Below are 24,669 nucleotides of genomic sequence, written 5' to 3' on the forward strand. Positions count from 1 at the left end.
AAACATATTCTGACTTGAAAATAAGCTGCAGATCCACATCCAGTTCCTGCTAATTACCACATAAGTTAGCTTATTTTTAGCTCACTATCAGTTGAAGCAGATGTATTGTTATAGGAGAGCAATAAGTTACAATCTATTATGTTTACTCCGCTCTACCTTCCAGCACTTTTTAAGCTAAAGGGCATACCAAATTCTTTAGTGTAAGTTTGTAATTGTTGTTTTATTGTCTACATTCAAATGTTTCCTTTTTATATTAGATAATTTAATTCTGTAAATAAACCTATTCAAAGTTATTTTATAAAGAATTTGCTTTGTTTTTTTTTTTTTTTTTTATTTTTTCCTTCATTTCTAATTACAAAAAGCTTGCTTCGCATATTTAAAGTTACTCGTGAACACGTTGAAATTTATAACCTTCGTTTAAACATAAAAGCTCTTTGCCATACCTAAACGGAGAAGTGTAGACACCTACATCCAATAAGCACAATAGTAATCAGGGGCCGTATCGCGTGCAACGAACACTAGATGAATGTCAGTGTAACTCCTGACTGCAACTATTCGGACTCAATGGATGTGCGTGTTGCATACGCACAGATGTGAAGGCGTTTTGCAGACGCTATCCGCGCTCAGTGGAGCAAATTAGTAAGCGGAGTCATAAAAAACGTGGAATCATTATAAGGTCTCATCGATATTAATGCGGAACGTAGAGGATTGAGAGGTAGTTTCATCGATTTTTTTGTATTTCCTTCAAGATGCATCCTATTAATAATGTGAAGAAATTAACATCGAAATTCTCAGTTTGCGTCGAAAACTTCAAGTCCAACCTCTCTGAAAGTCTCGTTTTATTGTGTGATGGGCTTCAATTCGTGTTTTTTAAATGAAGCAGTGCCTTCAATTCTGCAATGCCTAGGAAAAACGCCGTATGAGCCTTCAGGTGTTGCCAAATTTCCATTGATAAATCGCGAATTTTCGAGAACATTTATGAATATTTTTCTTCCAATTTTCGAGATAATTTTTTCCGCAATTTTACCTAAAGTTCCTGAAAATTTTAAGAAATATTATTCATAACTTTCCTCAAAAATGAACATTTCATCGGAGAAAATGTGACACCTCTCGAATGTTCATACGGCGTTTTTCCTTAGCATTCTTATTTACACTCGAGGACTTCTCTTCGGCATGAATAAATGCTCTACTAATCATGCTCAGCACATCGCGATATCAAAACTGAAGCACAAAAAATACTCGCATCCTATACCTGTATGCAAATATTCGTGCGTCAGAGATATTCGTAGTCTAAACGAAGAATTGAAAGCGTTCTGCCATTTTGGATCCTTCCAGTAGAACCCGCCGCGCCGCACAGTGGATCACGTCAATTAGAAAAGTCGGACATGAAATTTTTTACTAAAATTGTGAATTTTGATGTTTATTTTGTCACATTTTAACTTTTGAGGGGTGCTACAAGAAGAAAATTTCATGAGGAAACCAATGGCACCATTTATAAAATTTCTAAGTTTTGATTTAACGGAAGTATTAGCATTTAAAGTTTCCAAATTTTGCCCGACCTCTCTGAGTGATTCAATCCACTGTTTGAAGCGGTGAGTGTCTACGCAGTCAAAACGCCTGCACTTCAGTGCGTATGTAACACGGACATCCATGAAGCCCATAGTTGCATTCAGGAGTTATTATGAAATGTGTAGCGTTCGTCGCATACGAGTGCACTAACTAAAGGCGTTTTGCTTGTTTTTCTAACGCCGTGATTTTAGTTCAGGGTTGCATCTTGTGCCATTGTAGTAAGCTACCACTGATTTTCATGGTGGCATTGTCAATTTTCCGAATCATGATTTGATTGGTTAAAGCCTCAACGATTCATGAAAATGAACTAAGATCTTTTTAAAAGAATGACAATTCATATTACCCCTAACTCCTGAATATTCTAACTTAAAGTTCACAAACTAATATTATCATATAATTAAACAAAATCTTTCGTTTGTTAATTTACTAAAATTAATTCATTTTTTTTTAACTCCAAAGATTAACGTTTATAAACTTAAGTTACCGGTTACGTTGATCCACACGAGTTCTTCATCTTTATAGGGAAATTTCAGGCATATAATAACAATATCTCGGCGAATTTATAAGTGGCCCACTGGAAAAAAGACAAATTGGATCTAAAGTCCAGACTCTTAAAAACATCGACAAGAAAAAATACCTTTGATTCAATCAGATTTAAGCTTAAATGAAGAACCAAGCCTCTTAATTTGAGCGGATTCCTTTTGATTTAAGCTTAAATCTGATTAAATCAAGAGTCCTTTTTCTTGTCTATGTTTTCAAGAGTCTGGACTCTAGAACCAATGTGTTTTCTTTTCCAGTGTGGTAGCGAGTGACCTGACCTAGTGCCGGACGAGAATATAATCATATTTCACTAATTTGGTGATAATTTCAATTGCATTATCGCATTGGTAAAAATAGGTCAGTATTATGCCTCAACACCCCAATTCGTGAAGAGTCTCTTATTCTTTATCGTTAACACACTGTACCGATAAACTCAGGGCCTCCATGCGGCGTGTATTTTGAGACGCAGCCTGTTCACTAGGCGTTCATTTTTTTCGGAAAATTTCCATTAGAACTTTTTTCCATGTCACCACGACGTGAAAATGCTTTCACCATAATCACGATCTTCGATATTGCCACATCAGCAGCTTCGCCAGAGGATATAAAAATGGAGAATGCATCACTTTGTTAGCTGAGCTTCAGAAAAAGCGTGCAGCACAGATTTTGATTAAAGGCTACGTAAAATGTAAATGAAAGGTGCGACAAGTTCATTCTTGATGCAAGAGGGTGAACATCAGACAGAGGTTTTTTTCCATGAAACGTGCGTACGCGCGTCTACTGAATTTTATCCTCCAAAACTCAGTGGTGTGTTCTGCCTCCGCAGTACTTTTTGAGTTTAGTTGATAAACGTTATTTGTCCAGCCACTATGTATTGAGCAAACTGTAGCTGTGTTCCAGGTAAGTTTTATAAAAGAGTGTAATTTTTTTCATTACTGATTTCAATAGTGAAGGGGCCCGTCAATCTTTTTTTATCCGTCTCCACCGTAGACTTTGAGATAAATGCGCCCATTCTTTGAGGTGTGTATTTAATTTGATTTTGATCGGGAAATGCGCAAACTGTCACTGATATGATCTTGCCAATCTTTCCGTACGTCCAAAATCCTTCTCAAGGAGCAATGTTTCACGGTGATCATCATGTTTCGAATCCCGGTGGTGGTGTCTAATTTTCACGGAATTGACGAGTAGATCTGCTGAAACAGATTCTCCTCGACCCTAATCCCTGAAAATTGGAAAAGCCTGGATCATGGAGATCTCACGATCACAGACACTAAACATTGTCTAAAGTTGGCTGAAGGTACTAGACACGAAGCCATTAAACCAGCAGAAAAAAAAAAAAAAAATCATCATGTTTAAAAACTCTCAGCTTTGGGCTGAAGTAAAAGGATGGGAAAAATTGTTCTTGAGTCTCCATTCCATTTTTAGAAGTTCCTCTGAGTGAAAAGGTCTTATGCCGTAGATTAAGCATCTTTCTCCATATTTAACTCATCGCACCTCCTTCCATGTCCCTGTTCTCTCTGTACGTCACCCTTACATTATCTTCGTATTTGCTTCTCCTATTCCTCTTCGCCATCGGATGTTACGAAGCTTTATCATTATAAAGCTTCACCTTTTATTAAAAAAATAAGCTGAGTGGATAAATAATGAAAATTAGGATTGGGGCCTATATTTTCCAACAATTATCTTATACCAGCATAGTGCTGTATATTTTTCTTTGAGGGATGGATATAAACAAAGTTTTTTCAGATGATCATCTCATCTAAGACTACATTAAGTCTCCGGATGGATGAATCCCTGAATCAAACGCAATAAATCTCATTGTATATTTCTCTCCGCATCAGAAATTTCAAGTGCACTTTTTCAAGCAATTGGGTGGCTCCGCAATCATTCAACGCATAATCAAAACTTTCAAAATAAAATTGAGAGCTCGTCAATAAGTAATATTTAAGCTCATTTTTTTTATAACGCGTCAGTCGAATCCAAATAAATTTACGCACCTCTAGACTGCGGCAGAAGATCCGCCATCTTAATTCTCGCATTTACTTTACATGTAAAGGTGACGTCAGTCAATCTTCTGTCGCAGTCTAGAGTAGAGTCCCTTTATACTGAGAGTCAAGACAATTCGGCTCATGGATGTCACAAACGGGAATAAAGATTACAGAAATTGAACGTTTTTCGTAATCTTTGATCGGCCCATTCTCAAATTCCTTTCTCCGTTCCTCCTCTCATTCCGTTTGTTCCTTGCCGAACCCGTGATTCCCTGGTCCATTCCAGATTATAATCTTTGCAATTGGTAAAAATGTAATCTTTATTCCCGTTTGTGACACTGTGGAGGCCTAAAATACGGGAACCAATCAGAAATGGATTCAAATTGTCTTGACTCTCAGTATAAAGGGACTCTAGTCTAGAGGTGTGTGTTATTTGTCGTGGACTCTACTGCTAGTAACGCCAGGAAATAGGGTTAAAATCATAGGAAAACTGGAATGAAACCCGACTCCCGTTCGCTTACATGGAACAAGCAAGAAACTGAAAAATACCATCTCCTCCTTGCGACCGTATAAGTTCCGAAAATAACGATGTTCATTAATGATTCTCATCTCACCCGCCATGTTTCTACCATTGCGGTTAATGAATTAGGTACTAGATTACAAGATTACACGTGGCAAAAACAGATAGAATACGTGGTCTGTCATGATTGCTTGAAACTGCACGCTTAAGTATCGGTTCCAGTTTAAACATATGACTTCGTTAAACCTGGTTTTCACATTCAAGACAATATGATAATTATGATTGTGTTTCTTTGCATAAGGAAGATTTAAAAAAAAAAGCTGGATGAAAATTATAGTACCTTTAAATTATGCCTGCAATGCCTTTAAATTCAGAATCGAGTGGATTTGCAACATTGTTTCAACCGCTGTTGAAAAATTGTCGTCAAATGTTAATTACCAAATGAATTTTACAAGAGTGTTAAAAATCGAACAGTGCGAACTGTACAATCACATTTTTTTCTTGCTGAATTTATGGAAAAAAAGAAAGAAAAATAGAATTTGCTAACGTATTCAAAAACTTGTATTTTGTATCCAACAGGCGATATAGAGTAACCTATTACTGCTGAATCTTTGTAATATTGTAAGCGTTGGTGGTTGTACAGCACCTGTAACTGAAAATCTATGATTATTCTGGAGATCCTTAAAAATAAGAACAATTATTTTTTGAGTATGCAATGCTTCCAGAATTTTTGAGAACTGTGCAAATATAATACACGTGATTATTTAAACTTTTCCCATGAAATTTTAGATACATCGGAATGCGAGGTCTATTACTGCTATGGGCTTGCAACGTTGCCCTTGCTTCTACCGGATCGTCTATTGGAGATCTGACAGAACAGGCGCCGACTGCTACCACCGAGCAAATTATTTTACCACGGATGCTGTTTCGGAAACGTCAGGGATCAAGTTCTAGGTCACCATCACCCGCGAAAAAACGTGCAAATCGGTCCGGACTCAAAAAATCCACCTCGGTTCCCGTTTCACTAAAGGATTTTCAGAACTTACCTGATAGTGCATTTCCACCAGACAAACTGACAATGGCTTTGGCTAAAAATCCCCCGTCTCCTATCGAACCCAAACTTTCGGAAAAACGCAAGCTCCTTAAAAGACCCACTGAAAAGTAAAAAAAAAAACTTATTTCACCACCTTTAATAAACGATTTATGGATATGACACAAAAAAACAAAGCAAAATTAGTGGAGAACAAGGCTGAAATTACTCAAACGAACTTGGGTTTGTCTCTTGGGTTTGTTTGTGTAATTCTAGCTCTGTTCTGACTAATTTTGTTTTAAATTTTGTGTCATATATGTCGTGCTACCATAGTTTCAAAGTTTTATTCACTTATATGAATAGAAGAAACAACTTAGTTGGCCCGAAACATTGACAAAAAAACAACTTAAATGGGGACCAAGGCCGCACTGATGTGGATGGACTTAGTAGCATTTTTCACCAGTTCTTCCTTTCGGGCCTAGATGGAGCTGGAACACCTATGAGTAATCTCTGTTTCGATGTGCTTTGTTTCAAGTTGCACTTGCTCGTTTATTTTGGTTGCACTATCAGTCTCACAATAAAAGCGGCGAGGCTCATAGTGTCCGTCGTTCTAATTTTCTTTGTTTTTGTCGGTTGTAAATGCGGGTGCGATCCCTGCGAAACGTCCCGGGCTTTTTATTTTATTTTATGTATTTTTTGGGCGCTTCTGGGTACCAGATGCGCCCTTTCCAACCGTTCGACTCCCCCGATGTAACATGTACTATACTACATACCGTTTTGCCTTATGGGTAATGACGCCATTCTGGTACACCCGGGAAAATTTGATTTTTTTCTGCATCTGGTATTCGTAAAAGTTTTCGTGAAATGTTTTGCTTTTAAGCATAACAATCTCGCACGGACGTATTACCTGGTTAAACTATTTTGGGGCTTCGTTATGCTTAAATGCCTCATATTCGAGGTTGTAGTTTCAGATTGATTCGAAAAAATAACGAACAGTCGAGTGATCTCTTCATTTTAGTGACGTATTACTGTGCTATTTTGTGATTGGTTCATTTTCTCGGCGCAGCATCGTCAAGCAATCGTCAAGCGTCAGCTGTTTGCGGCTCTGGGTTGAAGGTTTAAGGTTGAAACAGATTCCACTCGGCCTTAATCCCTGAAAATTTGAAAGCCTGGAGCATGGATGTGCCTAAATCCCATGATGTCTAAGGACAATAAATACTGTCTATCGATGGCTGTAGGTTCCAACGGAATATAAGCCACTAAACCAGCAAAAAAAAAAAAAAAAGGTTTAAGGTTATGTCAGAGAGAATAGAAAGTTAGAGGCCCGACTCGATGCTAGGTAATTGAAACAGATGCGCTCGCAGCGCGCTCGCTGGCAACGTACGCAACTACTATTTTCTATTGTTTTCCAGAGACTAGCGGCGGGTATGTTGCTGCCGGATCACCTTCAAGTAGGCAATTTGTTATACATCGTCCGTCCGCAATACTCTCGCTTGGCCGTATGAAAACGTTCCTCGCATGCGCAGTGTTAAAGAAGCGCCCTCCAACGCTTTGGCGTTGGAACTGCTTGTTTTTTCTTTTTTTTTTGTTATTTGTGGCCTTAGTTCTGATTTAAGTTCTTTTTTTGTCTTCCATGAATATTTATATTGCTAGAACCAAGTTAAATGGTAAAATTATTGGTCATCATTCCTATAATTTTTGGATTTATACGGGTAAACTCTACATTCTGACAAGATTATAGTTATTTGTCTCAACGCATTAAAACAAATATTATCGCCCAAGTAATTAGAGACTATTTTTTTACATATATTTCAGTATACTCAGTATTATTCAATAGAATTAGCATTCAAAAGTAATCTTAGGTCAGAATGCTTAAATTCGCACCTTGTCTAGTGGTCCATAGATAACCACTTTCTAAGGCATTCAGCACTTTTACCTTCAATTTGAAGATCAGTCCGAAAGTGATCCTAATTGTTGAAAAAGTGGCAATCATATCTTCAGAGATAACCAACTCGTTGTCTCCCAGATTGAAGAACGGAACTCTAATCCAATGCTACGAAATCGATCGAAATGATGAATTTTAAACGAGGGAATATGACCGTGCAATTCCCGTAAACATTTTGTAGATCAAAAGAGGGTCATTTTGTAGGGTGTGATTAAAAAAAAAAACAATGCAATTTTCATAGTTAGAAATGTCCGAAATTTTTTTGCTTTCCTCGCTTTATACAATTGGAGAGTGAAAATTTTGCAACCTGAAAATGAAGTTATATTATTTTGCCTTGGAAACGGCGATCTGTACGTTGCATTTCCACAGAGGTCTTGAAGCCTCTAGGTTGTATCACATAAGCTATAGCCTCCATCTTCCTCCTGCAAACTCTAATTATTGTAAAATTTCCTAATCAACAGGGCGCAACCTGATATGTCAGATTCACCCAAAAGTGGCTTCAGCACTTATAGGCACATGGATGAGGACTACTGGTCGAACCCTACTGATATGAAAGCGGTGCGTTCAAAACTGGAAAAGTGGGTGCCCGGTACGAAACCAAGAAGAAGATATGCAGGTCGTCACAGTGACAGCGAGACACCCTCTCCACCCTCACCACCCTATTCAAGAGGCTAGCATTTTTATTGTGCTTTTTTCTTTTAAATTGCGTGACAATTTCACCAATTTTATCCTGAAATAACTAAAACCTGGAGCTGAACGTTATTCGATGTGTAAACAGAAATTCTAACAACTTGAGTATTAGTGTTACACATAGCGTCTCAAGCATTTTGATTGATCTTTGGATCATATACTATACATTATCGCAAGTATTTATATGTTTTACCTATTTCAATCACAAAGTATTAATAAACTATTTATAAGCCCTGGTTAAATTAGAAATAAAATACATAAAGTCTAACATTCCACGTCTTATACTTAGTGTCCTCTAAATTTGGTTTAGTGGGTATTATCTTACATTGTAGGTCTTTCAATTATTTTCCGCGTTTATTTTTCTTCGGTCACTGATTGAAAAGTTCTCAGTGCAAGATGAGGATAGACTGATTATTCCTGAACAATAGAAGCTTATTTCAGATATAAATGCACTCTTTAAACAACAGTCCAGTATAATTTAAGTTCCTTGAATTCGGGGTTTTAAGAGTTTAAACACTTCCCTCGACACATGAACAGCGAGGTAAAAGTTGAAGCCTGATACGAGGCTCCAAATCCAGATCCACGCGAACTCTAAGTCCGTTGGGTCCATCAAGGGTAAAAAGTCTTAAATGAAATTCAACCAACGTGAAATTCACACAATTCGTTGCTTAAATACTTGAAACTAGTATTTACTATTAGTAAAAGTCAAAGATCCATCTCTATAACACAACACAGCTCAAAGATATTACTTCCTGCGAGACAATAAACCTACATTTCAAAAGGAGACAACAGTTATGATCTACTGAGACACAACAACACACCGCTTGATTTATCAGTTTTAAATGTAGGAACATTTTTGTTTCGCACACGAAGATGATAAAGAAAAAAAAAAGAATTAACAGCATTGATAAGATTTGTGAGCTTTTATGAGCGAGCCCCTCCTTTAGAACACAGTCGTTTGTATTATCAGATCAGCCACTTATCTACTTTAATCGATACTTTTTATTTTAGAGTAAATTACATGATTTTGCAAATGTAATGTAATCTACGAGGAAAAATCACGTGTCAAAATTTTAAAACTTGTTTTTTGTCATAATTGGATGAAAAGGGGTGTAAATTTTTAATGAAAAAGGGACGACCTCGATTATTCCGTGAAACTATATTTTTAAACATTTTTTTTATCAAAATATGTAGAGCGTTTAGCTTCCCAAAGCACTTTATAAAAATTCAGATCCGACTAAACGATTTGCATTTTAGATTGATCCTCTTATTGCCACGTTGCTCTGCACGCGTATATTGCATACATTCCCGCATGACTTCAAAAAACCACCCTTGTAGGCATGCAGGACAAGAGTGCACCCCTGATAACGTGCATTTTACAGTGCGCTTCTTTGGCCATCAGAGTGAAAGTGTTTCGGGTTTGCTTCCCTCTAACAAAGCTATCACGAAAGCCTCATCGATGGCCTATCGAAGGGTCTCGACCGATAATTGGACTATTTCTGTCAAATGGAGCTATGTCCATTAAGACATGAACCCCGAAACCCATAAGAATACATGCATAACACGGCTAACGTTATAATATGCCTAGACAGAAATACGTCCAATTGTTGTATGACGGAGCTAAATTGATCGATACCATTCCACACACTATCGATAGAAGGTTCAATAATCGAACTACTCAATCCGGTGAACGGGTTGTGGTGATTATCCAATGAGACAAATTATACGTTCTTCAGCTAATTACCCGCAACGGGAAACACACATTGTCGTGGTATGCTAGTTCAATTCTTCGGTATCTATCCAGTTATATCCGTTTGGAAACGTGTTTCACTGTTAACTGCATTCCATCAACAAATTTGTGTGGTATTTTTGATGTATTTCTTTTGTCTTCTATGCTAAAATAGTTCCGATGATAATTTGTAAGTGCTTTCAAGTGTAAAGTGAATGCTGGAGTTTCTTGTTAAAGGAGTATAGTCTGGCAAGCTGTAAGATATTCAGCGGTCGAATTAATTTTCGCGTCTGATGTGACAAATTGCACTGCTTCAAAGGACTCCATTGATCTGTGTATGCAACATGAGAGTTTTAAATATTTACTTGTACGTTTAAAGTAAAAAAAAACAATATGTTTCTTGTGGCAATCTGGTGTTGGCACGCCCAGTGCTGTGATTGAAATGAGGATTTATATCTGCCGATACTACAGAAAGTGATATCGTCTCGAAATTTGATCTTGGTGAATTATTGACGGCGGCATATTTTGAATTTAAAGCAGTTCCAACGTCACCCGCAGAATGAAAATTGTAAGTTCACTTTTTAATCAATTTTTTTTCACAGTTAAGTAAATTTTGGAAACGAGAACAGTCTTGCTTTTGCGGCAATAACGGTCGTTAAGTATACTTTTTTCATGGAGAAAAAAGTGAAAAAGAGGATAAATTAAAGAGGAAGGAAATATAAAATCACATAGGACGTGAACTGGGGGCTGGGCCAGCTAGGTGAGGGCTTTTTTTTAGGAAAAGGGCTGGTGTTCCAGACAACAGGTGATATCAAAATGAGGCCGCTCATACTGGTAAGCATTTAATAAATATTTAACAAGAATGACAATCTCAACCCTGGAAAACGCAAAAATCCAGAGATGAAGACTTATGTGTTTTTAAGGGAATATTGTTTACATATATGCGCTTTTAGAATATAAATCAGAAATTCGCGGAAACAATACCTGCAGGCTGATTTTTGAAATTGATGGACAAAACGATAGATAAAGAATACGTAGGTAGTATGAAGCTATCCTATATTGGTTGAGATGGGTGGATCTTACAGACTAAGTGGGTAAATGAAGGATTAACTAAAGGGTCTCTTGAAGGTTGCTGTTAGTTCGTCTATTACCTACCTTCATTGTCCATTGCAACCACCCGCTTCCACCAATAGGATCCCTCCATATCCATTTTGTCCTCTTGGTCTACAATAGTGTTTACGAAATTTCCACAATCAGCCTGCAGTCCATTTTGGAAGCAGTTAACTGTCATTTTTGCCTAGAAATCGGGATTTACGGGTAAATCACTCTCAATATTTAGTCGCCACTTGTGTTTCTTATTGAAGTCATGATTGTCTCCCACAGGATTTTAAACCTCTGCTCTTAATTCTCACGACGTGCCATGCGATGACAATTAGCCTGCATGGACAAGACACGGCGACACAAGTTCGTTCCGTTGATGCACCACCCAAACACCTAGATGGCGTCCTGCTTGACAGAAACCTGATTTTGAACCAACCGACGCAGGCGCTGTTATGGTCGGCCCTGGCTACCGTGGTTCCCCTTTTTGGACGTATTGTTCGCGTTGTGCCGTATGTCGCCACTGGTGTCAACACCATCACTGGAACAATTAACAGTGGCATTAGTGCAGGTGAGTGTGGGAATTAGATAGAATAGCCCTCCGTAAGACTGGAACTGGATTGAGTAACATTTCTCTCCAAAAATGGCATGATATACGAAAAAGAAGCATTTTAAAAAAGTAAATGTATAGTTATATACGGGCAGTGTTGCACGGGTGAAACGAAAAATATGAAATATTGAAAATTTCCGTGGAATATTTCATGAAATTTCACCAAGTTGTGAAAAATATGAAACATTTACAGGGGCTGGGTATGCATTATGCCTTAAAAAACACTATAACCACCGGTCGCCTTTAATTAAATTTTTAATTTAATTTCGAAATATATTTTTCATATATTTAGGAAATTTCAAGATTTATTTTTCATGAAAAATTGCAACCCTGTAAACGAGTATTATCAGTGCAATTCCCTGAAATGTAATTAAAGCTTCCTCCATATCTTGCTGAACTTTGGATACGTAAATGTAACAGCATCTGAGTGTTGGTAGGTATCACCTCTAAATGAAGGCGCTTTTTAATCGTCTGATTATAAGTAATCTAATGATTCTAATGCTAAATTTTTTTCTGCAGCTGCTTCACATGTCATGAGAGTATTTATTCGTTGTAATGTATTGTCTCTGAAAAAGTTAACGTTACCACCCGATGACGGTTATCAATGCTACTATGGCTCTAAATGTACGGGGTTTTGAGCTCCGTATTATGAAAGTCCATCAGTCGACACCTCTAATTCCTGTCGTAGGCGCTCTCAAAAAAATTTCCGAGGATGAAACTTTTTATTTTTCTCTTCAAACGTTTTAATACACGCATGACTCATGAATTTGCTCCCTGTTATAGTGTTCATTTTCTATAATACGCGAACTACAAAAGAAAAGTCATTTTCAGAGAACTTCTGTGATCCTTCTACTCTAGCTAAAGAAATTTCTGGGAAAATTTCAAATATGATTTTGGTTTGGCCTCCTTTAAAAAATAAAACAGAGGTAGATGTTAAAGCGCACTTCCACAGAGATACGCATTTTTTTTTTTTTTTTTTTTTTTTTAATTCATCGTCCTTAGGTATGGATGTCGAAAGATTATTTATTTATAAAGAAACTACAACAAGACACATTAGTCGTTTGGCTAATCGATTTGAAACAAAATATCAACTGTAATAATGTCAGTTGTTATGATATTTAAATTTGCAAGTCAAAAATATCCTTGTTACAGATATTGATATTATTGTACATACGTATGTACATATGTAATACGACTGGTTGAATTTCTCTATATATTTATGACTATTTTTATGTTTTGCTCAGACGTTTCCAACATAAATCTTACAAATGGGACAAGGTGCTTCATTCGAAGAGTAAATTTACATAAAATTATACAATTATACTTCCTATACATAGTGAAGACACTAAAGGCAGGTGAGAGCTTCACAGTTCAATTTATTGTTATTATTTCTTAATAGTTTATTATCATTAGGTGACCAAGTCGATTTTTTTATATATACGAAAAAGTTCTTTTCGACGGATTTTTTTCTTCTCCTATTTTTTCCACTTATGTTTTAGGATTTGCCATTCCTATCGAGGATGAATTTGTAAATTACGGAGGTGAATCAAAGAGCTTTAAAGGTATCAACATTCAGCAGCAGCATAACTGGACGAAGATGCCCCTCCGAAGAACGTCCAGAAACCATTTGTGAAAGGAAGAGAGGCGTGTATAATATGAAAGAAAAGCTACCGAAATCATAACATGATTGCGAACTGACTTTTCGCTGAAAAAGAGATTGGTAATATTGTTTTTGATGAGATCGGGAGAGGGAAATTGCTCGGTAATTTTGTAAAAGGACTGCAATGCGTAGCCTTATCCAACATCAGTTTGATCCTTTCGATGATAGAAAATTATTAAAACAGACGAAAAAAATGGCGATTCAATTTTTATTAATAATTTCACTGAGACAAGCTTATGATCCAGGTTGATTTTTAAACGTCTGAATCAATAACTTTTGGAAGCTCTTGAGTGTTTCGGATTTAGTTGCGAACTGTTGATGTGTGAATGTGTTTACTTTAATTTGTCCGTGACTTAAATTGGCTAAAAATAATGAATGAAACAATATCCAAACAATAAAGTTGAATTTCTAATTTTAGTTATGTGTCTTTTTTATCTCTAAGATTATCATTTTGCTTTTTAGGAAGCAACTAAACTTCCAATTAAAACTTGTCTAGATACATATATTTAAAGAAAAGAAATACTGAAAGATTCTGCAAGGAAGCATATACAATCTAACAGTGAAGACGGAGTCTACCATACAGGATTGCAAAACATTTTTTAAAAAATAATAAAAAAATTAAATTGGGGGAAGAAACTTACAAAATTAGGATTTGGACGTAGGAAATTTTAAACGCTATTCAAGCAAAGGTAAATTTCCCTGATTCCCTGAAAATAACCGAACATGTTAATAGTCAAGTAAAAATGGCACTGATATATTAGCAGGTAGTCACTTATCATTTCATGAAAGCTTGTACATCCGACTGATTTTGATTGTATGACATTTGGAAAAAAATTAAAGGAATTGCAAATGCTGCGATCAAAGCTGCACATATACTTACACACGTGTTCTCAAACAATTGCAAAATTTGAGGGAAACCATCTTATAAAAAAAATTAAATTAATTTTTCTCGATTGTATCAGTATAAAAACATCAAATTTAAAAGAAAAACTCCCCACGCATAAAATATTGCTAAAACTTTGGATGTGTATAATTGTATTGTAACGCCATCCAAGTATAAAGAAAAGTATCCTTGCTGACTGGAGGCGTTTTTATAACTCGTCTTCTTGATCGTTCAATTTTTACAAGTTAGCTGCTCTTGTTCCTGAAATATTCAGTTTATTCTTGGTGATAGGGACTTTTTTTTTTGAGGGTGGGGGGGAGGCAAGTCACTACTTGACAGTAGTGACGTCAGCATGATGCCTAATTTATCGAGCTTTAAGCACCGTAAAATATTTTACAATTGTAAAAGTCTGACATTTTTACTCCTTTTTGCAGAAAGCAACCGATAAGCTATTACCTCACGATTGGTTGCTTGATTTCCTGGCAAAGGGCCTCGGCGAGAGTTGACAAGGAAAATGTCATCAAATTAATCGTTCATCGTCATTTCAATAATGAGGCGGAATCGGATGTATACTTCAGGCTTAATTTAAGACTCTTACAAGAATAACAATCTGATACAAAATCGTCCTAAGGCTGTGATTTGAGTTCTAATGGAGGTCCAATTCAATTTAGTGAAGTAAAATAGACGGAATAATTTTTTAGAGAGTCTGCGTAAAATTTAACATTTTTCGATGATTTTAGCATCTAATTTCGATTTTACGATTTTATCATTCATATGCTTCAATTCATCTTAAGAATTTGATTTGAACTTCGAAGTATAACAAACCTGAGTGGACACAATGAAGAAAATACCATACTCAGAATCGTTGTATCATAGTTATCACTTTATTTTCTTTGATTTTTTCTCTTTTCATTGTCATTTAAGTATCATTTACAAGTTCAAAAATGTTTACAATATGAGAATCATTTCAATATAACGCTAACAACTGTTCAACAGATTTAAACACATACAAGGCTACTTGTAAAAAAAAAAAAATGCTACTCTACTGAATAAGTCGATTTTAGAAAAAAAAGGATATCAAGATGGACTGGAATTGAATAACAAAAAGACTACCAGCTCTGCTGGTTTAAAAACAATTTCTGTATAGTGGAACACGAGTACGCGATTATTACGTCATGGCTATGTATTTTGGGATTATACAACACGCAATTTTGAGTTAAGTTTAACATTCTAAACGAGTAACTATACAAAATGCGATAGTGGGTTTTTGAGAAACCAGCGCACCTCCAGAAATTACCACATAGCAGCTAAATATTCCCAGCCCAATAGTCTTACAAAAATTTGAAAAAGTCAAGCAGGTTATCAATCTCCTCAGAATAAGAATCATCATTATTCTTCATTTTTACGTACAATTGAGAGAAAGGTGGGCATCGGGTAACATTTTGAGCCTCTCTAAAGGTACTGAAAGACACGCCAATTTTGAAAACGGTAAAAAAGTAATAAGATAAAAAAAAAACAAAATCAAAAAACAAGTGAATAAATAATAAAAACTACTAATATTATGTACAAAATCGTTTTAATCGGATGTAACTGCACTGGCTAGTCATGAAGTACCATGCCATGCATAAGTGAAAAATTTTAATTTTGTCCAATGGGAAGCGAATGCTTCTGCGTCAGAGATTTATGAAATGAAAACTCTCTTTTTTTCAAAAAGAATGATTCTGTCCACTACTTCAAAAGATATATCACGGTCAATTTATGCATTATTTTATTCTTAACGTACAAGACATAGAAGTGAATGGATGGTGCTTGGACTTAGACTTTAAAAACCATGAAATGGGGCTTAAATACAAGATCTTCTTAGAAATATTTAAACGGATCGAAAATAATAATAATGAAAAAAAAACTGAGAGCAACTGACAGTTGTGTTACTTTCAATATGAAAACGCCGAGCTCAATATCGACTTATGTACAAATTTAAAAACTGAAATTATTGTCTTTCATTCATATAAAAATTGGTGAGTCAGTGAAGAATACGAGTAAAAAATGCTAAATTTGTAGAAGATGTGCGCATCTAGAGATTTCAACATTAGCTGTTGAATGAACCCTGTTTAATTTGTAAAGTTTTCCATTGATAGGCGATATTAATATATTTGAATGTTACAACAGCTTGAAAAATGTTTCAGCTTGAGCAAGTGTCTCGCTAGATTTAGTGTCGAAAGGACAGTGGAAAAATAGTGATTTGCACTTAACTTACACCTACAATAATGAAATACAATTTAAGTTATGATACGTGTGCGGAACTTCTAAGGAATGAAGTCATTTATTGCTAGAGATAGTTCTCTGATGGTTTACATTAAAATGAAACTTGACAAGTAAGTACTTTGACTGGGCTTCTCATAGGAATAAAGTAATTGATCTAAGTAGAAATGCAAACGTTCTTCGTAACATAAAGACTGTATACACAAATACTTTAAAAAATCAACTGCATTGAATAAAACTCGATTCCCCACCATTGATGTTGTGACCCATTATTTAGCCTCTCCCGGTAGCTCCGATTTTTTAAAGGTTGCCATTAAAGTAAGGAATAAACGCCCATTAATAGGCGTTCTCTTCATAAAAGGACCTTTTTAGCAACTCATAAAGTTGGCAAATGGATATAATTTTTAAGAGTGGGAAGGCCTCTCTGAAAATGTTGATATAAATGAGTATGAAAAGCGGGAAGTAGTCATGGCCATTTTCTTTCTTTTGATCATGAAGCCATAGGGCCGTTCATAAAATGTGCAACGCTGAAAATCAGATTTTTTTTTTACTTCCCCCTCTAACTCGGAATGCACGCGGTAAGCAGGTGTTTTCCCTTAAAAGAATTATGTGACGCTTTTGTAAAGGTTGTCCCCTTCAAATTAGCGTTTGGTGATGAATTTCGGATGAAAAATTTCCACCGCCCGTCAATTTTTCATCTTAAGTAGATCTACGAATAACATCGCATAAATACGAACGAAGCGTAGCGTTCTGTAACGCGTTATGTAAGCCTGCCCTCCTCTATCTAACGCAACTATAACGCAAGCGCAGGTACCCTTCTCTCTCCTCTCGCCCCCCAGAGCGTTATACCATATTTGGTGGACGGCCACTGAGCAAGCTAAAATAATTAAGTGTGATAAATTCAGAGCAATAGTTTAGGTTGGATGAGCTAGCTATTTTCTCCACATTAACTTATTGGAATTATTAAACATATTCAGAAAATCATGTTTTGAGTGGTTAAAATAAGACAGCTCAGATCCCAAACGAGTGCTGTAGAGTTAACTCAATCATAAATCCCAAATATATCCCCACAAAACCAGGAGACAGCTGTTTCACATGAGCTCGATCAAAGAGCAACACACAATTCTTGTCCTGCAGGCCGATTATTGACATTCTATGTTTCTCGGGTGGACACATATGACTTAGCTTAAATTTCGCAGTGTGATCGTTCGGCTGCGTCTTGTCACTGCTTCGTCGTACCTATATGCAGCCTGATTGATGAAACTTTAACCGGCTTTCGTGGCACGATAAGCCCTATCTGCGCTGTGTAATATATCGATTTTCGATTCTTGTCGTGCCGACATATCAGTCGACATATCAGCCGACATAACAATCAGGCTGCAGATAGAATTGACGACAAGGTAAAGGTACCTCTTGATTTCCCAATGGCATGCCGTCGATTCAACTCGTCATAGGCACGACAGAGCGATAAGATACAGCCGACCAATCACGCTGCGCCATGTAGGTAAGCTACCAATGTACCATCTACGCCCGACAAAAACAAAATTCCAACGATCGGCAGCCGCTGCTTCGATATATTCAATCTAGGTTCGTGGAAATGCCTCCCATTTGTTACATCAATCTAACGAGAGGGTTCGATGTTCGTTTAGACAGTGTTGACTCTTGGAGGAAGGCAACTTTACATGGACTCCATCTGCTCGGTGAGCTCAAGGATAGGGCTTTCGCTGACTGGCTGCATGGGGGGTGTCACACTGGGGCTCCAAGAGTGTGCATGCGTAGACGGTTTGTATCCACTTAGACCCAAGTTTCCACCCGATTGCTGGAAACAAAAATATATCGATGAGGCTAGAGACAAAGTGCATTTGACTACATCGTAGAGCATGCCAATCAATAATTCATTCTTCTTTTTCGGAAAATATTGAATCTTTTTGTGTAATACAAGTTTGTTTTTAATTTCTCGGGAGAAGACACCCTCTGCGTTTCTTACGAGGAGGAACCCAATGTACATATGACCCTCATCGGTGACCTATCTCGTGTCATTCTTGAAATATGAACTTACCATATAACGATGGTGAAACTGCAGAATTGCGTATCTCGGTTTGCGGCGCTGCAGACTTCCTCTGCCGTGCTGAGGAAAAACGCCGTATGAGCCTTCAGGCGTTGCCAAATTTCCTCCCGCAAATCATGACTTTTCAGGAAAATTTTCGAATATTTTTATGTCAATTTCTCAGATGATTTTGTTTGTAATTTGATCTACAGTGTCAGAGGATTTCAAAGAAAAATATTCATAATTTTCCTCCAAAAGAAAAATTTTATCGAAGAAAATTTGGCACCTCCTGAATGTTCATATGGCATTTTTCCTTTGCATAGCAGTCCTTTCTTACTTTATCCTCTACATGGAAAACTGCCGAACGTCATTTTTTGAAAATCTCAGTGATTTTTCTTCTCTACATACATAAAGTCGCTTTTATAGCGCCGCCTCGCGCTCTGCGACGCCCAATCGCCATTGCCCCCTATCCTCCCAGAGATCATCAGGCAATTGGCACCTTCTGATCTCCTCCTCCACCCCTTGCCACCAACCTTTCACAGGACGTCAACGCCGTCGCCTTCCGGGAGGAACCCAATCGAAGACCTGCTTTTCTTCTCTTTATGAAGAAAATTCAGTGAAAACTTCAAGCCGTGATGTTGCTTCGGTCTCCTCTCAAAAAATAAATTAGTAGCGGAGATCTTGAAATACCGCAACCGAGATACGCGTTTTTGCAGCTTCACCGTCGACAAATTGTTTCGTCGTGTCATGCACGATAGCTTGTTTGGTATCCACCATCTCCCGCACTAATTTTATTCTTTCCGTAATAACCACCTTCAGAAACTGGAAGTCTGAAAACTCCTCCTCCACCTCACTCAGAGAACTCGTTTCTGAACCCATTCTGACTCCCAGGGGAGATAGTTACGACAATCTTACACAAGCCATTAGGTTAATGTAGTAAATACGAAAAATAAATCATGCAAAGTTTTAAAAGAAATTAAATAACACAATAACATTTTCAATAGCATACAGACTTGCAAGTACACTAATCATGTGCTTTCTTGAAGAAACGAACTCATTTTAAGTTAGTCAAACTCTGGAACTCATAAAAAATGTTGGGCATGATGAGCTACAGGTGTAAATGCACTCAATTAACACACAAATTTACCTCTCAAAAGTATATTAATTTTAAAAAATGTAAAGTAATTTTTAAGTCTGCAAATCATGTATATTTCATGGACTTGTTACTTTACTTACCTCAGAATATCTGTTGGCAGCGTCAAAAAGGAATAACGGGATTCGTATTACACAATCGTTTCGTTTGATCGTAATATTCAAAGCCTAAAATCTCTGAATGTTCTTAATTTCCTCCTGTAGTATCTCTTTAACACGTATTTTACCTATTTTCTTGTGACGTTTTAAAAATGAGGTTCCATGATCGAAACGTGATCAGGTTTAGATATAATTATGTACGTATCCTTTCCCTATTTAGCAGAATTCATCCCACACATAAACAGGTAAGTTGTTAAAGAACATTTTCAAATGAATTTCACTCGTTGAAAAAATCGATCGGCTGTTATATAGTCGGTTGTTGTCTACCTGGCGGCTATCTAAAACGAGCAGTAGATGGCAATAATTTTTTTTTGAGCATAGATCATTATCGATGCTGATTTTAATTATTAAATTGTTTATTCAAATTGGCCACCTAAGATTTTCACGTAATTGTACATTTAGTTTTAGATTTTCTGAATCGGCAACAATTCTTAAGTACAATAATCCTCAAATTTTTAAATTAAATATAAACTCAAATCCTAAAACAAAGAACGATACAGCCATCTCACGGTCTCCTTTCACAGATTTCTCGACTAAGTTGCAGAGCGGTAGGACTAGTTGCCTATCTACTAGTTTGAAGGCTTTCAACACAGTGCCGAATAATAAGTGCACTCCTTGATCGAATTTGAGGTCTTATTCTGTCAGTATTTTCCCCCTCTCTTGGCTTTTTTAATGCTTTTTTTTAGCGATTTTAGCTGTTACTTGATTTCTACTGAATGTGTAAGAACTTTTCTTTTTTTTTCTTTTCCATAATTTGAAAACTTGTTCACAAGCGGTCGTCTGGTTATGGAGCCGCGTAGCGTCACTTTGATTTGAAGCATCTTAACCTCTTTTTTTTTTTGCTTGCTTGCTTTTTTTTCTATTCATGTATTGTATCTTGTGCTTTATTATACTTTAAGTTCAGATTTTAATTTTTGAATCAATTAATTTATGAATACAATTTTTCGACCCTTCGCTTATCGAGTTGTTTCTCAACGTTACTTAATTGTATTTCTTGTTGAAGACTAGACTATACTATCGCTTTTTTTCACACGCATAATTTTGATAGTTGTGATTGGTTTGGCCGGAATTTTTTCCTCGGAGAATATTGAATGCCATAATATCGCGTATGATGATGATACGGTTTCACTTTACCATTATTAAAAATACAATTGAGTCCATTCCTCGCGACTGGTTGAATTTCTTTTTTATCCATCGTCTGATCCTTTGAGACCTAACTGCTTGTATCTTCTTCTTTTTTGTTTCGTTTTTGAATTTAAAAAGAATCAAACACCTTAGTGATTGATTCACAATTCACATGTGCAAATGTTTTTCTTCGTCGTATCCCATTTGATTGATTCTCTGCAGAATATTATCATGATCACTGTTCGTTTGCTATATTTTGCATTGATTACCTAAAATTAAAATATTTAGAATGTTCTGGTGAACATGGGATGTGTTATTTTTGAGGAGTTTCATTCGTACGAAAAGTAAAACGCAGCGATTAAATATAGTCACAACGACTTCATAACTATTTATTTATTGAACTTTTGATTGCATTTCCTTTAGTTGGTGTAAAAAGAAAAATAAGTGTAAAGGGCATTAAATACTACAGTGATTACGAGGTACAAAATAATTGAACTAAGCAAAACAAAAACAACAAATAAAAATAATACTCATTTTGGTATGAAGAAAAGACATGCAAGCATACAGAACGAAAAAATCAATCAGAGCCACGATGATGATAAATGACACGGATATCTACATACACAACAAATTAAAACGATAAGCTAAGGACAACAATGATATTGAGGTCATGCTTTCAAGGTATCTCAATGTCCAGATATTATTGTCCAAAGAGTATGCTGATAAAAATCAATGAACTTCTTTTGAAAGATAGATTGACTATGATTAACTATAAATATCTACATTTAATAAAAAATAAATAAAAATGATTATCACGTCAGTCGCAAATTCTCAGACAGTACATTGCTATAATCGATGCATTATGTACGATGATGGTTTTCCAAAAAAAAAAACCGGTGAAGAACTAATTTTAGAAACAATTTCATCAACTGTAATGTCACGCACCATTGAATCGGGTAACGAGAGAAAAATTAAAAAAGAAGCTAATTTACCAGCATGATATGAAACAAAATTAACTATAGTCAATGGGAAGTATAATTTAGTATGGCTACACGGGGAGTGGGTTTTAAAATCAGACTAAATGGACTGGTTTCATGTAAATCTGTACAGGTCTCTTTATTAGAAAATTAATTTACAGTTATAACAAAAACAACGACATCGATTGAATGTTGAAGAAGTCTAAAATTGCAAATGGCTTACTATCGGGCTCAGCATCAAAATTCTAGAGACTTTAACTTCCTTCAAAAACTCACTTTATTTTGGTGAATGACCTTTAAAATAAAATTTAAATTGCTGAATTTCAACACTGATATATTACCGTGCACCGTGCTACAACACCCATGCTAATAGACAACTACCTAATGGACACATGGATACGGGAGGTATCCTCGTGCCTACATCCAACGGGACAAAACACTAAAACTCTATTTGGGGGCTACCTGGTTCCATGCAAGGACTGACTGAGTCGTGGCGAAGATGGGCTGCTGCCACAGACTGCTGCTGATGAGCAATTCCGTCTCGTTCACCGGGGGTGACGAACTCCACCCGGAGGCAAAGCGAGGGGCCGGGGAGTCAATCTGGCAAGAGGCGAGCGAGTTAGGAAGACTCGACCAGAGCTGCTCGTTACAAGAGTCGAGGACGTTCTGGAGCGCGCCCTCGTCGTACGTCAGTTGCTGGTAGGGGGCGCCACGGGACGGGGACTTCAACCCGTTTGTGCAGTCCTCCAGGATGGTCGGGAAGTCCTTGTCGGAGCCGGCCTGGATCGGCGGCACGATCTGGGTCTGTTGAGCGAGTTTGTAGGAGGCCTGACGGAGCATCTGTCTTCGGGAGAGGCCGATGGGTGAAGACTGCAGGATGTTCTGCACCGGGTTCTCGATCGAGGACGACTGGAACGCCCCCTGCTTTTGGAGGATCTGCCGTTTCTGCTGGAGCAGGCGGTGCTGGAAAAGCTGCTGGTGCAGCGTGGTTTTCCCCACGTTCGGCTCGATGTCGTTGGCTGGAGGGAAAGGCTGGAAGTTCTCGGGGACCGACTTCTTCGGCGTCGGGAGTGGGGAACGTTCTTGAGCCAAGGAGCACCAAGACGACGTCAGGTCTTTCTTCTGGCTGTACTCGCTGTGCTGTTTCTGCTTCTGGAGCAGCTCCTCTTGGGTCAGCGAGGTTTGATAGAGTGACTTGAGCATCTTGTGTTCCTTCTGGACCAAGTTCAATTCCATGACGCCTTTGGTCTTCCCGGACTCGTTGAGCTTCTGGCTGTTGAAGGCGACCACTCCGCCGAAAGTCTGCCTCGAGGAGGTGTCGTCGCCCTGCTGCGCGACCAGCCCGTCGGAGGCGCGTCGCCCCTCCCGGAAGTCGACCGGCGACCGCATCAAGCTCCGAGACTTGAAGTTGGTCCCGTGGGTCTGGTACAGCGACGGGGCGTGCCGCCTGTAGCTCGTCACGCACAGGTTCGGGTGGATGGCAGACGTGGAGATGACGATGTTGTCCGAGATGGTTTTTGACATCCCGGTCGTGCAGGACGGCAAACTACAGGTCAGAACCGGGTGATAGTAATCTAAACTAGTGTTGTCGACCGTCGTTGAAAAGGAGCTCGAGCAGCAGGATAACGAATCGTCGGAGCTCAGATGTTGCGAGAGACTCTTCTGAGGTTGTTGCATGCCGGTGTAGAGTCCGCTGCTCGACGAGGACGACGCGTAGGAGAACCTTTGATTGGCGGAAACCGGCGACTCCTCCATGTCAGTCTCGACCCCTTCGTCGGTCGAGGAAGAGTACTGCTGCGTCACCGTCTCTGGCTTCGAGTACGGGTGACTCCCGCTCATTTCGTAGCGGTAGTTGGCGACCGCGGCGAATTTGGGCGCCGTGTAGGAACTGTCGTAGAGTCCGAGGATCTCGTTCGTGATGTCGGTGCCATCGAGGCTATTAGCCGGGAGGGGCTCCCGGAACGGGGGATGCTGATTGGTTAGCCGCGGGTAGGCCTCCTCCGGCCGAAACTCGTGGGTGGCCGGTAGTAGCTCCGGCGGGTTGCCTAGCCGCGAGGGGTCCACGCTGGTGATGACTCGGGAGTTGGCGCTCATGTCGACCAACTCGGACGTGGCCGGGAAGCGCATGGTCGAGTCGTGCGACAGGAGCCGGGTGTTGAGGTCCAGGATGTCCTGCGGCTTGGAGTCCAGGAGTCGAGTGTCCTGGGGGAAGAGGATGCTCTTGGGCTCCTCCTGGGGCGGAAGGCGGATGGAGGACTCGAGGAAGGACTTCCGGGACTCGGCCGTGAGGAGCCCGGTGGAAGGGAGGCCTGTGAGGTTGAGCTTGCGCATGGCCTGCTCGGCGATGGTGCTCGGGCGGCGCTTGGCGGTCTGGAAGTCGGCCAGCTGGTGTTTCGGCGTTGCTGGAGCCATCGGACTCGGCGCCGTCGGCTCCTGAGGTAGGGTTCGTTGTTGGCAGCGGAGCTTCTCTAACAGCAGGAAATAGATCGCGCAGTGGTGGTCGTAGCTGCCTTTGCGCAGGGCCTGAAACACAAACAGAAAAGCACGGATTAGTGAAGAGATAGTAAACAATTACTGGAAGGTATACCTTGTCACAAAGAGTATACGACAGTGACCAACTCCAAAAAGCTTCCTTAGATCTGATTATACACTGGAAAAAAAAAAAACACATTTGATCTAGAGTCCAGA

General features: G+C 38.4%; 3 protein-coding genes across 7 annotated transcripts in view; 1 reads left to right on the forward strand and 2 right to left on the reverse strand.

Moving 5' to 3' along the window:
- Positions 1–9,116, reverse strand: part of LOC109039764 (uncharacterized) — a 66,471-nt gene extending 57,355 nt beyond the window's left edge. Inside the window, exons 1-3 of one of the 5 annotated variants that reach the window (XM_072298319.1) lie at positions 8,604–9,116; positions 7,529–7,752; positions 5,661–5,768 (exon numbers count right to left, since the gene is read on the reverse strand). In XM_072298319.1, coding sequence (XP_072154420.1) covers positions 5,661–5,768; positions 7,529–7,637 — 217 coding nt within the window. In that variant the 5' untranslated portion in view covers positions 7,638–7,752; positions 8,604–9,116. The other 4 variants (XR_011899552.1, XR_011899551.1, XR_011899553.1 and 1 more) reach the window with 4 other exon arrangements.
- Positions 9,117–10,034: 918 nt separating this feature from the next.
- Positions 10,035–13,793, forward strand: LOC109039759 (uncharacterized). Its single transcript, XM_019055397.2, has 3 exons — positions 10,035–10,576; positions 11,392–11,677; positions 13,216–13,793. The coding sequence occupies exons 1-3, from the start codon at positions 10,568–10,570 to the stop codon at positions 13,347–13,349; spliced, it is 429 nt and encodes a 142-aa protein (XP_018910942.2). The 5' UTR covers positions 10,035–10,567; the 3' UTR covers positions 13,350–13,793.
- A 1,328-nt stretch (positions 13,794–15,121) lies between these two features.
- LOC109039763 (uncharacterized) overlaps positions 15,122–24,669 on the reverse strand; it is a 102,939-nt gene continuing 93,391 nt past the window's right edge. The window contains exons 8-9 of the mRNA XM_019055411.2: positions 22,444–24,504; positions 15,122–18,340 (exon numbers count right to left, since the gene is read on the reverse strand). Coding sequence (XP_018910956.2) covers positions 18,200–18,340; positions 22,444–24,504 — 2,202 coding nt within the window. The 3' untranslated portion in view covers positions 15,122–18,199. The remainder of the gene's footprint in view (positions 18,341–22,443; positions 24,505–24,669) is intronic.

The sequence above is a fragment of the Bemisia tabaci genome, chromosome 3 (genome assembly GCF_918797505.1).
Source record: "Bemisia tabaci chromosome 3, PGI_BMITA_v3".
Classification (NCBI taxonomy): domain Eukaryota; kingdom Metazoa; phylum Arthropoda; class Insecta; order Hemiptera; family Aleyrodidae; genus Bemisia; species Bemisia tabaci.